The 13,896-nt window shown below is 36.1% G+C and overlaps 1 protein-coding gene across 2 annotated transcripts in view; it reads left to right on the top strand.

The window, feature by feature from the left end:
• Window positions 1–13,896, top strand: part of Elp5 (Elongator complex protein 5) — a 51,849-nt gene that overhangs the window by 20,421 nt on the left and 17,532 nt on the right. For both annotated transcript variants that reach the window (XM_089092966.1, XM_089092965.1), the window contains exon 4: window positions 6,740–6,909. In XM_089092966.1, coding sequence (XP_088949092.1) covers window positions 6,740–6,909 — 170 coding nt within the window. The remainder of the gene's footprint in view (window positions 1–6,739; window positions 6,910–13,896) is intronic.

The raw sequence follows: 13,896 nt of genomic DNA, 5'->3' as shown, positions 1-13,896 counted from the left end.
ATATTCAGCATCAGCCTCTTTTGCTCCAGCAAAACCAACTCAAATTTAACTAATAGTTCAGAATACGGAATTTCAGGTCTACGGGAAATTATAACAACAGCACGTTTCTGGATTCTTTCGATGCGGTTAGATTGTTCCAGAGTTAAGCCAAAATGCCACACAGGGGTAGCATACTCCAAAAGCGGTCTTATAAAAGTACAGTAAATTCTTAAAAGATGGGTTGGTGGAACGCGAAATTTTGTCTTTAATTTTAACATTTGTAAGCTAGCGTTACCTCTCTTCACCAACTCTGTAGTGAGTGCTTCCCACTTTAGATCAGACTTAATGGTTATCCCTAGTAATGTAGTTTTATTTACAATTTGTTGTTCAGGGGCAGGGAGATTAAAAGTAGATCTAAAATTCTTCAAAAAATAAAATGTTAACATGTTACTCTTTTTTTCATTCACTGTAATCAGTGAAGATACCGACTCGTGTCTTACTTTTTCGATGATTACCGCCGCACTGTTGAAGACACCTTCGCCACATATTTCTACTGTTCTTAAGTCATCAAAGTGCTTCCAAATGATTGCCATGTCACTGGCAATGTTTTTGATAATGACTAGGAACAAAACTGGCCCTAAATTAGTCCCTTGAGGAACTTCACAAAAAATCTGCTGAGGATTTGAAAAAACTTTTTTATACTTTACTCTTTGAAATTGGTTAGATAAAAAACTTCGAATAACAGAAACTAAATTAAGATGTACAGAAAATTCCACAAGTTGCTTTTGAATTAACATATCTTGCTGTATTAAATCAAAACCTTTTCTAAAATCGATTGTTAAAAGGTTAAGCCATCTACCTGGTTCATCCACATGTTTGAAAATAAAATCAGGCAGACGAATCAGGTAGTGTGTCGTGGACGTCTTTGACATATTGCCAAATTGCTTTGGATCAATTAGTAGTTCTGTTTGAATTTTTAACCATTTTGCTAAAAAAAAGTTTCGTAAATTTTGCTAAAAGTGGGTGTTAAAGTTATCGGTCTTACTCCAACAAAATCCAACTCAAGTCTTTTTTTCGGAATAGAAGTAATGTACCCAGTTTTCCAAATGGACGGGTATAGATGAGTAGTTGAAATCAAGTTAAAAATCAAACAGTTCGTGGTAACGAACTGTAAGTAAGGAGCGACCCGGCTCAATGGTAGCAGAAACTCTAGAAAACGGTATTTTGATACAAATAGATACAGCAAAAGAATCAGATTTTAATGCTGATTTCTAATAAATACTAGGTTTCATCAAGTTTAATTCTACCCATCAAAAGTTAGGCGCCTGAGAAAATTTGGCTGATTTTCGAAAAAAGGAGGAAAGACCCCCTTAAAGTTATAGAACCTTAATGAAAATCACACCATCATATTCCGCGTATCAGAGAACCCTACTGTAGAGGTTTCAACCTCCTATCTACAAAAATGTGGAATTTTGCATTTTATACCAGAAGAAAGATCACGGGTGCGTGTTAAGGCTATTTGTTTTTTTTTGTTTTTTTTTCCCCAGGGGTGATCGTATCGACCCAGTTGTCCTAGAATATCGTGGGAGGGCTCATTGGAATGGAAATTAAAAGTTTAAGTGCCCTTTTTAAGTGACCAAAAAAAATGGAGGGCAACTAGGCCCCCTCCCACGCTCATTTTTTTCCCAGAGTCACCTGATCAAAATTTTGAGATAGCCATTTTGTTCAGCATGTTCGAAAATATAATAAGTATGTCTTTTAGGATGACTTAATCCCCCGAAATTCCCGGGGGGAGGGCTGAAAGTTATGAACTTTACCCAATGTTAACATATAGTATTGGTTATTTGGAAGTATACAGACATTTTCCGGGGAGATTTTTCCTGGTAGTTGGGGAGCGGGGCGGGGGGTTATGTGGGAGGATCTTTCCATGAAGAAAGTTTTCATGGGGGAAGGGACATTGCTATGAAGGGGACGCCGAACTTCCCGGCATTATTTAAAAAAAAGATCAGAAATTTAATATAAAAAAACAAGTATTTCAACTGCAATAGCAGCAACATCAAAACTTCAAACGAACAGAAAATATTACATATATGATTGGGATCACCCCGTAGTCAATACCTCGCTCTTTAAGCCAAAGATTTTTTAGTACTTTCATAAGAGATATTTATTCTAATTAACGGCCTTTGTGATTAAGCGGTCATTTTTAAAAAATTGGAACAAAATTCGAACTTTCGCTTAAAGAGCTAGGTTTTGACTAGGGGGTGAATCCCCTAATAAACAAATTAAAAATATATGAATATAGAAGTTCGTTACGGAAGTTAATTCGTAAGCTACGTATATTTATTACTAATAAAAACGTTCGTAAATATAATTAAACAAGTTTCGAGAAAGCCATTTAACTAAATAAAAGTAAAAATTAATATGGAAATTTTGTTTTAATTAGTCATGTACGGTGAGCCAAGATCAAAACCTGCATTTATTCAAAAACGTTCAAAAATTAAATAAAAAAACAAGTTTTTTAAACTGAAAGTAAGGAGCGACATTAAAACTTAAAATGAGCAGAAATTATTCCGTATATGAAAGGGACTGTCCCCTCCTCAACGCCTCGCTCTTTACGCTAAAGTTTGGCTCTGCCTCACAACTCTATTTTTTAAAACAATAAAAAACTTTGGCGTAAAGAGCGAGGCGTTGAGGAGGGGACAGTCCCTTTCATATACGGAATAATTTCGGTTCGTTTTAAGTTTTAATGTCGCTCCTTACTTTCAGTTTAAAAAACTTGTTTTTTTTATTTAATATTAGTCAAAGGGCGAGCAATCTTATCAGGGAAAGCTTTAAGTAATTCCACAGGAACATCAATAGGGGGTTATACTTGTTCGTTTCAGCTTCTTTATTTCAATAAAAACTCCCTTTTCACTGATTTCCGCCAGCGCGTCTATCGATGTTGTTGACAGAAGATGTCCCATTTGTCCAGACAAAGAAGGAAGTGCTTGTGCAATTTTTGCTAAATTTTTATTTAACTGTTCGGCTGTATCTTTATCATTTTGATCCAGACACATCTAGACTATTAGCACCTTTGCCAGAAAGTTTTTTTATTTCCTTGTCATGCTGAAGTTTTGTTTTGGAAAAGGTGTTCAACTTTTAAATTGTAATATGAAACGGCAGCCTCTTGTAATTTTTTGACTACCAGTACGTAGTTTGTGTGCTACTGACTCTTCTTTGTTTTTTCGTTTTTGAATTTGTTTTCAAATTACCTACTTGAATTAGTAATTTATGTAATGTATATCAGAATTGGAGGGTTTGATGGGTTTTTCGGGGAAACATTCTTCATACTTGGTTCAGATTTTAATTTGAAGAATAGATGCTTTTTCATGTGGATAATCAGAAGAGTATACGTCTTCCCAGTTCTCTTCTGAAATCCATGAACCGAACTTTAATAGACCATTATCATTTAGAGGTCTATAATAAAAACTTTCAATAACGCATTTAATTTTATACGAAGGAAAGGGGTTCCCATGAAACATATAATGGTAGCTTCCGCCAAGAGGTGGGAGCTCTTGGGGGTTCCGGTAATATTCAAAAAGGTTTGAACATATAACATCAAGTGAAGTTCCTCGTTTTGTCATGGGAAACGAAACTACTTGTTTTAGTGCGTTATTTTTAAGAAAAAAACTTGTTTAAATCATTTTTATCACCAGCTAAACAAATGCCAACGTTAGGGTATTTTGTTGTAACGTAATCTAAGCTTAAAGAAAATATTTTTTTTCTGAGAAGCGTGTTGAATCGGTGAAAATTAAACAGCGCAAACAGCTATATTAGCAAAACTTCTTGGGAGTCGTTTGGGCCCACCGAGGACCCCTAAAATCTCATCATACTCATTCAAGTGTGGTATATTAATTTTTTGTGTTGCATGGTCATCCCGAACCATCATCATTACACCACCACCTTTTTTCCCCAGGGATTAATCATCGGTTCGTAGCTTAATAAACTCGGTAAACTTTCTAATTTTAAGATGATCACTATTCTGCCTGTGCAAGTCCCTGACAGCTACTATTCAGGGTTTTCACACATCGGCGTAACCTTCCAGCTCGGCTATCTTATCTTGATTTAGACTTTCAGCATTTAGAGTAAGCAATGACGGAAATTGATAACGGTCTTGATTTACATCTTTTCTACCGATCTTGTTTTATTACGCTTAGTTTCATATTTAAGATTCGGACATGAACTAGGAGTATCAGCAGGGGGGGGCCATTTACAACCGGTGACGACTCTTGTGTTGACTGAAAAACTGAAAATCTGTTTTAAACCGTAAGCTGAAAGTTGACACTGAATACGGTTCGGCTAATTTAAAAGGTGAGGAGGGGGGAAACTGGGTAAAATACTGCACATCTGGTGAAAGGGGTGGAGTAAAGGGAGGAGGAGGACACCAGGTGCGATTGGAAATGGGAGGGGGATGCGACTGGCGGTAGAATAGTATTAAAAAGTAGGGAGGAGGGGATGGGGGTCACGGGTGCTGTCTGCGTCTCCCTAAAAAAGGTTCGAGTGTAATGCCACCCCCTACCATTACCGAATCGGTGGGGCGTGACTGGTGGTAGTAAGGTACTAGGCTAGAGAAGGAAATGGGTGGGAATCGTGGTCGTTTTTTACATCGCCCTTAGAAAAGTTGAAACGCAATATCAACCTCCATTATTACCGATGCATGTGCGAAATTGCACGATTTGTCAATACACGTTGAAAAGGAAAAGAGGTCAACATGGTCAAAACTACACTTGACAATCCTGCAAATACCTGCTATAAAATCACGACATTTATGTAAAAACTTGCACTTTCTACGTAACTTACAACCCCCCCGATTAAAATATTTACATATTACGTTTTCTTTTCCATTTTTTCTCAGGTTTTCTTTCTTTTTCACTTTATTAATGTTCTCAAAAACGATGTACACTTCATCATCTGCTAAAACTTTAACAAAAAACTCGGCGCTCGCTGAAGCAATCGTGTCATTCCGTTCAGTTTGGTCCGTTGCCATATTAACATCAGGTATTAGTAGACTCAGTGACGTCACACTAGCATCCGTTTCATTTCAGTCCACAATAAATATTGGCACAGCTACAGGAATGTCCTCAGGGTAAAGTATTAAAAGTGGGTCAACATTTGGCGGTAAAAAAATTGATCTAGCACTATCATCGCTAGAGCTGCTGAAAACTGATGTTTGCTCTTTAAATGTGGGAACGATTGTTTCACTGTTTTTTGCATTACATTTAAGTTCAATCATTTTTACGGTGAGGGTCACTTGATTGCTTTTGTGGGTAGATAGTTCATCTAATATAGCAAGATAGGGGGAATTACGGGAGTTGATTTCTTCACCCACCTTTTTAAATTCCAAATCACGTTCATTGAGTAGGTCGTTTCCTTTTTTTAGATAATTTGCAAATATGTAAAATTTTTTTTTCAAATAGACTATATTAACTTCACGCCTTGTTTGATTTATGAAATTTGTGCCATATTTTTATTTGATGGAACCCTGCTGTTTTGTATACTATTAACAGTCAGTACACGGAAAGGCTTGGGAAGCTTGGTTTTTAGAAACTGTCTTTGGGGTAGTAACTTTTAGGGTAGACTTGGGGATACTTCGTAGTAATTTAGTGCCAGGGGGTAGGGAGTATAGTGACATCGGTGATTTCAAAGGATGATTCAGAGGAAGGGAGGACTGGCAGTCTAAGCAGTACCACTCACTCTGTAGTTTTCTCTGCTCAATTTTAATCCCTGCGCACTTGGGATGTAGCCACAGTTGACACCGACTGCACTGAACCGTGCCACTAGCGGCGCGTAGTTTACACTCCGGGCAAATATATTTCGTAGGTTTCGACATAATGGCACAAACGGCAGAGATTTAAAGCCTGTTTAGACGGGAAACAGCACGATTGGAAATAGGATCTTCAACCTAACCCTGAGTGGCAAGTTCAGAGTTGGCACTGGTGCTTGATAAAAGAAAATGTCCGTTACTGTTCCCCGCGTCCTCACTGAACGCCACTAAGAACCATTAGTATAATTGCAATTGGTAATTTATATTGGACACGTCGCAATTATCCTATTCCCAGCAATTTATTTACTAAATTATATGCTCAAAAGTTCTAATTTTCTGGCAATGGTATAGTTGAATGCACCACTTTTTCAGGATTCTATTAGTATACGAAAGTCCCCATTTAGCTAAGTTTTCAACGGATTTCAAAGAATAATTTCCACAGATATTATCAATTCACAGTCTACTAATTATTGGTAACCGTGGAAGAGGATTATACGTCACCAAGCCAATTGTTACGAAATGATATCCGATTTTAGATGTAATCACACTGAGATTACATGAGTTCCTTCATGTTAATAATGCCCTTTACTCATATGATACGAGGAGTGTCGGTAATTTCGTAGTTGACTATCAAGACACCCCAGGTGCCGGCGTCACTATCCGTTATTTAGCTATGGAAACTTGGAATAATATTCCGACATTCGGGGGGGGGGGTAATGAGCACATCGGTTTATTCAAAAATAGATCAAAGAATTAATTTTTGAACGAAGAGATATAGTTCATTTTTTTTCTATGGAAAAAGTATGGTGAGAGAGAGTATATTCATTTTTTTTTATGATTGAATTATCGCTTGAAATTCAAAGTATTGCAGCTCAGTCAGTCAGTTACCGCAGATTGAGTTTGGTGACGAAGAAGAAAAATTATATTATTATTTCTTTTTCGTTTTTACTCTTTCAGCGAAAGTGATGGTCGTTGGTTTAGTCCATCCTGAATGTCATACAGCTGAGTTTTTCTCTGAATTGATGTATATTAGTGATTGCAGCGTGATCAGTAAAAAAGCACTTACTTCAAATTCCAACTGGGTCCAAATTAGGTGGAAAAAACCCAGCGGCAAGGTTACTCTACAGGTTAGTTTGAATCTGTTTTAGGCTTACAATTTTTTTTTTGTTCTTCTTATTCAGTCAGTTTTTTTAAACAAAAAACAACCCGTCAAAAGTTGTATGAATAATAACGGGTATCAAAAATAATTCATCAAGGGGTTAAACATTAGGTTTTTGATTTCCGCCTTATGTCAGACTGATAAGATAGTATTGCCTAATGATGATGCCTAATGATATATGCCTAATGATAGGTCGGAAAGCAACTGAAAGAACTCCATAGCCTCCTACTAAATGTTGGAAGACACCTGATCAAGAGACAAATTTTTTTTTTTTTGTACCGGTAAGTTTTTGAATATGATGATAACTTGCAAACAATTAAGGAAATATCCTATAGTAAGCCACATTAAGTTCTTCCTCTTGTGCCTAACGGAATTCTTTACAGAAGGGGAAAAGTTAATATTTAATGCCTCTACTGGTAAAATACAAATTGATAACCTCGTACAACGAAATCCTGCTAGACCAGATCATGAACCAGTTAGCAAGAAAATTTTAGCAATTACGCTGAGACCGTAGTTTTTTATGGTAACAAATCTATTTTGGCTCCGAAAAAGCGATCTTAGCAAAAAGTTTAGTCCTAAGGATATCAGACGAAGAAAATTGGAATCTGATAGAAAGAACGTGCATGACAGAGAACATTTATAGCGAATGTAAAAGTTATAGAGGTTCTTACAAAAGAGTATGTACTAATCAAAAGAACCCGAAGTACTTATAAATTTAATTTTAAGTATATACAGCGGACAGGAAGTCGTCGTGAATACAGCGTCTTGAATATCTTGGTCATCCAAAATTTGAAATCGTCACCTCGTTTATAAAAAATGCAATAATAACAGTTTATTTGTTCCCCCTATGCATACAAAGAATGCGCGCTAGTGGAGTACATTAGAGAAAAAACACGTTCTTCACAGGAAGAAAGCAAAATATCTACTAATATCCAAAAAATTAAGAGTATTCACTTGACATCGACGGCAATAAACAAAACTTTAAAATCATAATTTAACACACATTCATTACTTTAAGTTGATCTTTCACTACTCTAAGGGAAATAAATAATTTTACTAGATCGGTTACAAAATCGCATTGAAAGCTATTAAAAATTTTCACAAATGCAAAAACAGCGTGCCGCCTAGATATATTAATGTTTCTGGTTTTTATAGGAATTTGGAGAAAATGTTGGGAGAATCGAAAGAAAAAACGAACGGATTTGTAGGCGTTCCATCGCGGAGAACAATCGCCAGACAGTCAGAGAAAACATATGGGCCGCAAAAAACGAATTGTAAAACCAAACCAAAGTTCTATTATCAAATTGATCCTTGACCTTAGCAAGTAATTTACCATTTTTTCACCTTATCCTTTCTAATAATGAGTATTATTGTAGCTTTAATAGATACACCAAGGGGAAGACCAAGATGTCTTAGCGAAACGAAAGCAGGGATTATAGCGATACCAACCTGAATAGTGACATTAACAGATTATTGGGGCCCTAAAACAAGAAATTCTGTTTTCAAAGGGGCAACTGGGAGTCCAATTTCGGTTAAATGTTGTAAACATTTCTACGACAGATTTTAGCATCTGAAAGACGTCAGACAAAAAGGAGAATGTTATTGGCGTAGGAAGGGTGATCGGCGTCTATATAAGGCTCAGTAATAAAAGGTGGAATGTGACATATGGCGATTCAAATAATGCTATTAAAAATGGCAACATTCAAAACCGACCCTTTTTTATGCCACGACGAACCGGGATATGGTTACTGATCTGACTCTCCAGACCTTAAATGAATTGGTGTACCCTGTTACCATTCCATAAACAAGCACGAATAAATGGGTGCTTAGGAATGCAGAACGGAATCGAAAGCCTTAGTAATGTCAATAGCACAAATATAGAGATTTTTCTTTGATTATTTTTGATGATCAATGATAGCTGAAAAAGTTGCGTGTGCATTTTGGCATCAAGACCTTCTCGAAAGCCAAACTGATTGCCACCGTGATCCCAGTTTGGACTATTTGACCGGTGAACAAACCGTTTACGTATAAATGAGTATACTGTTATTGGGGGATACGAATCACACGATTTTGGGTCCTTATTAATTTTTGGTACACGATTTACTACGCCTTTACATAAAGCATCCGGCGCATATTGTTGGCCGATTAAGGCTAAGAATAGAATTGTCAGGTATTTGATTAAACGAATTTGTGCATTAATGGCTGACAGGGTAACACAGACGAGATTACAGATGTAATATAATGCCAAGAAATGACTTCAAAAACGAGGCCATCTCACGAAACGCTAATTCGAGTGAAGGGCGATCACAAGAAAATAATCAAGAAAAATATCGCTCAAAAGATGCAACATCATAGGGTTAGGTTGTGATGATAGTAGAGAAGTAAATTTAGATACATGCCCCCAAAGCAATTGAGGATTATACCGAAATGTCGAATGTTCTGAAAAGTAAATTTATTTTCTATTTTTCATAGGCAGTACAATAGCGCTGCTCATAGGCAGCACGACAGTGCTGCCTATGCAAAGAGCGACGAGGCTTCAATGTATTATTTATTTATATTTTTTCCCAGGCAACTTGGTATGGAAGGAGTAGTTGTAGAACTTCGGAGGGGGCTTATTCAATTGAAAGTGAAAAGTTCTAGTGCCCTTTATTAAGAGTCAAAATCATTGGAGGACAGCTAGCCTCCCTCCCATGCCCTTTTTAGCCCTCCCAGGCTCTGCTTGGTCCCTCACTTTAACGCCCAAAGACATCAGATCAAAATTTTAAGATAGGAATTCGTTCAAAATAGTCTAAAGATCCAATTACTATACCTCCGGGGCCAAAGTCCGTGGGACAAGGGCTATAAATTATGCAAGCTGTACATTGTTTGCATGTAGGTTATATTATTGCGAAAGGAGGGCATGTTTGTTGGGTCCCCAAAAGGCAAAGGATATTTTTTGAAACCTTCAGGGAATATTCAGTAGGATATTGAACTAAATCAAAACACTATGCTCATGCAAGTTGTCAAAAGGGCGTATATGCAGTTTCTCATGAACAACTGAGGATGTTCAGTTGAAACGGTCAGCGCATTTTGAACTAACCAAAAGGCAACATATGCATCCATATTGTCAAAAGGGCGTAATATTTAGGTATGCAAGGGAGGGGGGAACCAAATCAGACACCTGTGATCCCGGTTGACACAAGGGCACATCTGCAATATCTCAGAAACAGCTAAAGGTATCAAATTGTAACTTTCAGGGAATATTGGTGGGCATGTTGAACTAAAAAAACACTATGTTTAACCAGGATATCAAAAGGTAGTATTTGTCTTATCTCAGAGATGCCTAAGGGTACCTGCAATACTCCAGAAACAGCTAAGAGTATTAAGTTGAAACTTTCAGGGAATGTTGAGGGGCATGTTGATCTAAATCAAAATACAATACGTTCGTTCAGGATGCCAAAAGGATGTATCTGCAATATTTCAGCAATTTCACGAACGGCTATGAGTATTAAGTTGAAACTTTCATGGCTTGTTGAGGGGCTTATTGTTGGAATCCTGAGGGACATGTTGAGCTAATGCACAGTAACTTTGTTCATGCAAGATGTCATAAGGGCGTATGTAAAATATCTCAGGAGTGGCTAAGGGTATTTAGATGAACCGTTCAGGGAAATTTGATGGGTATGTTGAACTAAATACACTATATGCATCAAGATTGTCAAAAGGGCGTACCTGCAATATCTCACGAATGCCTAAGAGTATTAAGTTGAAACTTTCAAAGACTGTGGAGGTGATATTAAAATAAATCCAAAGACACTGTGCGCATCTAGGTTGTCAAAATGGCGAATCTATAAAATTTTAAGAACGTCTAAGGGTATTAAATTGGATCTTGAGGGAACGTTGATGGGGATGCCAAATTAAATCAAAACTCGTTACGTACGTCCAAGTTTTGAAAAGCGTGTATCTGCAATATTTCAGGAACGGTAAAAGGGTTTTTAGTTGAAACTTTCAGGGAACGTTGAACTAAATCAAAAACACTATATGCATTCAGGTTATTAAAAGGGATTATCTGTAGTAACTCAGGCATGGCTAGGGGTATAAACTAACGACTGAAGGTACCTAGGTCAAACTTGGAAGGATTATTGGACTGGGAGATCAATTATATATTAAATTTTGACTCGAGAGGATCAAGGGGAGCTTATCAAAGCCAATAGTTGTTTGAAGAAAAATGTAGTATTACTGATTTTCAGCGCAAGATATCCCTTTTTCATGTTGATCTGCTTAAAATTTTCGGCCCTGGAGAAACCTTTCTTGGAGTTTCAGAATCAAGGGAACCTCAAAGGGAAACAAATCTGGCTCCATTTATTCTTGACGTCCTATTTTATTGTTTGAACAACAATTGAGAAATGTTTTTAACACATGAGATCAATATGCATTTTTCTTTGTCTAATTTCAATATAAATTTATTTCTAGGTTAACAAAGTTTCTGTAACAATATACCATTAAAACAAAATATACCATAATAAGAGGCTCATGACTAAATTACCAATGAATATTCGTTTATATTCAAGGATTAACGTTGTGGTCACTATGGGTTCAGCCCTATAGAAGGCCAAAAATTATGCAATTTTTCAATTTATGTATTTGAATAATATTACCCATACCCATCCATCCAAAGTTCATCACAGTGTATGCATAAAAATTTGCAGAATTTTCCCCTAAACATTTGAAAAACTAAATGCTGGGAGTCCAAAATCTTCTTACAAAAAGTATGGCTAGCTTAAATAAATTTCAATTTTTTGAATTAACATAAAAAACTGCATTTGAAAGCTTTTCTAGAAAAAAAAAAAACAGTACAAACCACCCAAATCTATGAAGGAATAGAAAACATGCAATCATAAATTATTTTAATATCTACTCCACTTCGTTTTAGAAAAAATTGGTATTGCACTAGAGCAAGATCTGTTGTAGAAATGACGGTCTGGCCTTGCAAGTGCATCTGAAGGTATAGTTACATGGTAGACCAAAGAGGACCGAAGGAAACACTACTACCTTAGTGGAGCCTTCTACAAGAATGACGAAAGGGAGAAAAATAAACTTAATTCGAGACGACGAAAGACTGAGCATGGTTGAATCCCAGACACTGATTTCGTCTCGTTTGTCTGTGGTTTCATTGTTGTCTTGGCTTCATTGTGAGTAGTAATGCATCTATATATTTGAGATATACATTGAATTACACATGAATAAGCGTGTAGTTTAACCGGTACATCGACTTACCAGGGCCAGTCACCTATTACTAGGAACGGTACTTGCCCTACCAAACGGGTTTTCTAATGTGACACTCATTTTTTGGGTATAGTCTGGTTTGGTGGGTATAATCTGGTTAGGTGGGTATAATCTATTCCATGACACCTTTCCAGTGCATTTCATCATAACAAGTTTTATTATTATTTTTTTTTGCAATTGAATTTTTTTGTGGGTATATATGGAATCCGGTTAATAGCCTGTAGCTTAAAGGTATCTGAGATCTCGCTCCAGTATCGCATACACTATTAGAGATATCAAAATGATATCTCATTTGCATTAAGCTAACTCAATTTGCGAAAAAGAAATTCCATTTACACAACTCTGCTCTGATTGAATTCTCGCCAGCAATGAGTCGAAAATGACACGTAATCACTGCTAAGCCTTTTGTTAGTGCCAGAGGAAATTGTTATACCTTTTAAAATAGCTTTACGGGGTTTGAGGGACTCTGTTGTTTTATTCCGTGTTATTTTTTCTTTACATGGTGTTCGTTCAAAAAGCGACGATTTCTGTTAAATAAATAATTGTTATACCTTTTAAAATAGCTTTACGGGGTTTGATGGGCTCTGTTGTTTTATTCCGTGTGATTTTTTCTTTACATGGTGTTCGTTCAAAAAGCGGTGGATTTCTGTTAAATAAATAATTGTTATACCTTTTAAAATAGCTTTACGGAGTTTGTGGGACTTTGTTGTTTCATTCCGTGTGATTTTTTCTTTACATGGTATTTTTTAAAAAAGCGAGGATTTCTGTTAAATAAATAATTGTCATAAAGTTTCATAAATCTTTAAAGGGTTTCAGGGACTCTGTCGTTTTATTCCATTTGGTATTTTCTTTACATGGTGTTCATTAAAAAATATAGTTTTTCTGTTAAATAAATAATTCTGATATTTTGTACGTTCAATTGAATTCGATGATATCTCTTAAATGAATTATTGTTATACATTTTAAAATAGCTTTACGTGGTTTGAGGGACTCTGTTGTTTTATTCAGTGTAATTTTTTCTTTACATGGTGTTCGTTCAAAAAGCGAGGATTTCTGTTATATAAATAATTCTTATATTTTTTTCCGTTCAATTGAAAGCGAGGATTTCTGATAAATAAATAATTGTTATACCTTTTAAAATAGCTTTACGGGGTTTGAGGGACTCTGTTGTTTTATTCCGTGTGATTTTTTCTTTACATGGTGTTCGTTCAGAAAGCGAGGATTTCTGTTAAATAAATAATTCTTATATTTTTTCCGTTCAATTGAAAGCGAGGATTTCTGTTAAATAAATAATTGTTATACTTTTTAAAATAGCTTTACGGGGTTTGAGGGACTCTGTTGTTTTATTCCGTGTGATTTTTTCTTTACATGGTGTTCGTTCAAAAAGCGAGGATTTCTGTTAAATAAATAATTGTTATACCTTTTAAAATAGCTTTACGGGGTTTGAGGGACTCTGTTGTTTTATTCCGTGTGATTTTTTCTTTACATGGTGTTCGTTCTAAAAGCGAGGGTTTCTGTTAAATAAATAATTCTTATATTTTTTTCGTTCAATTGAAAGCGAGGATTTCTGTTAAATAAATAATTGTTATACCTTTTAAAATACCTTTACGGGGTTTGAGGGGCTCTGTTGTTTTATTCCGTGCGATTTTTTCTTTACATGGTGTTCGTTCAAAAAGCGAGGATTTCTGTTAAA

The sequence above is a fragment of the Artemia sp. Qi Xiang Cuo genome, chromosome 8 (genome assembly GCF_049724085.1).
Source record: "Artemia sp. Qi Xiang Cuo chromosome 8, ASM4972408v1, whole genome shotgun sequence".
Classification (NCBI taxonomy): domain Eukaryota; kingdom Metazoa; phylum Arthropoda; class Branchiopoda; order Anostraca; family Artemiidae; genus Artemia; species Artemia sp. Qi Xiang Cuo.
Note: the sequence above shows the minus strand (reverse complement) of the source record. Positions and strands in the feature narration are given on the sequence as shown.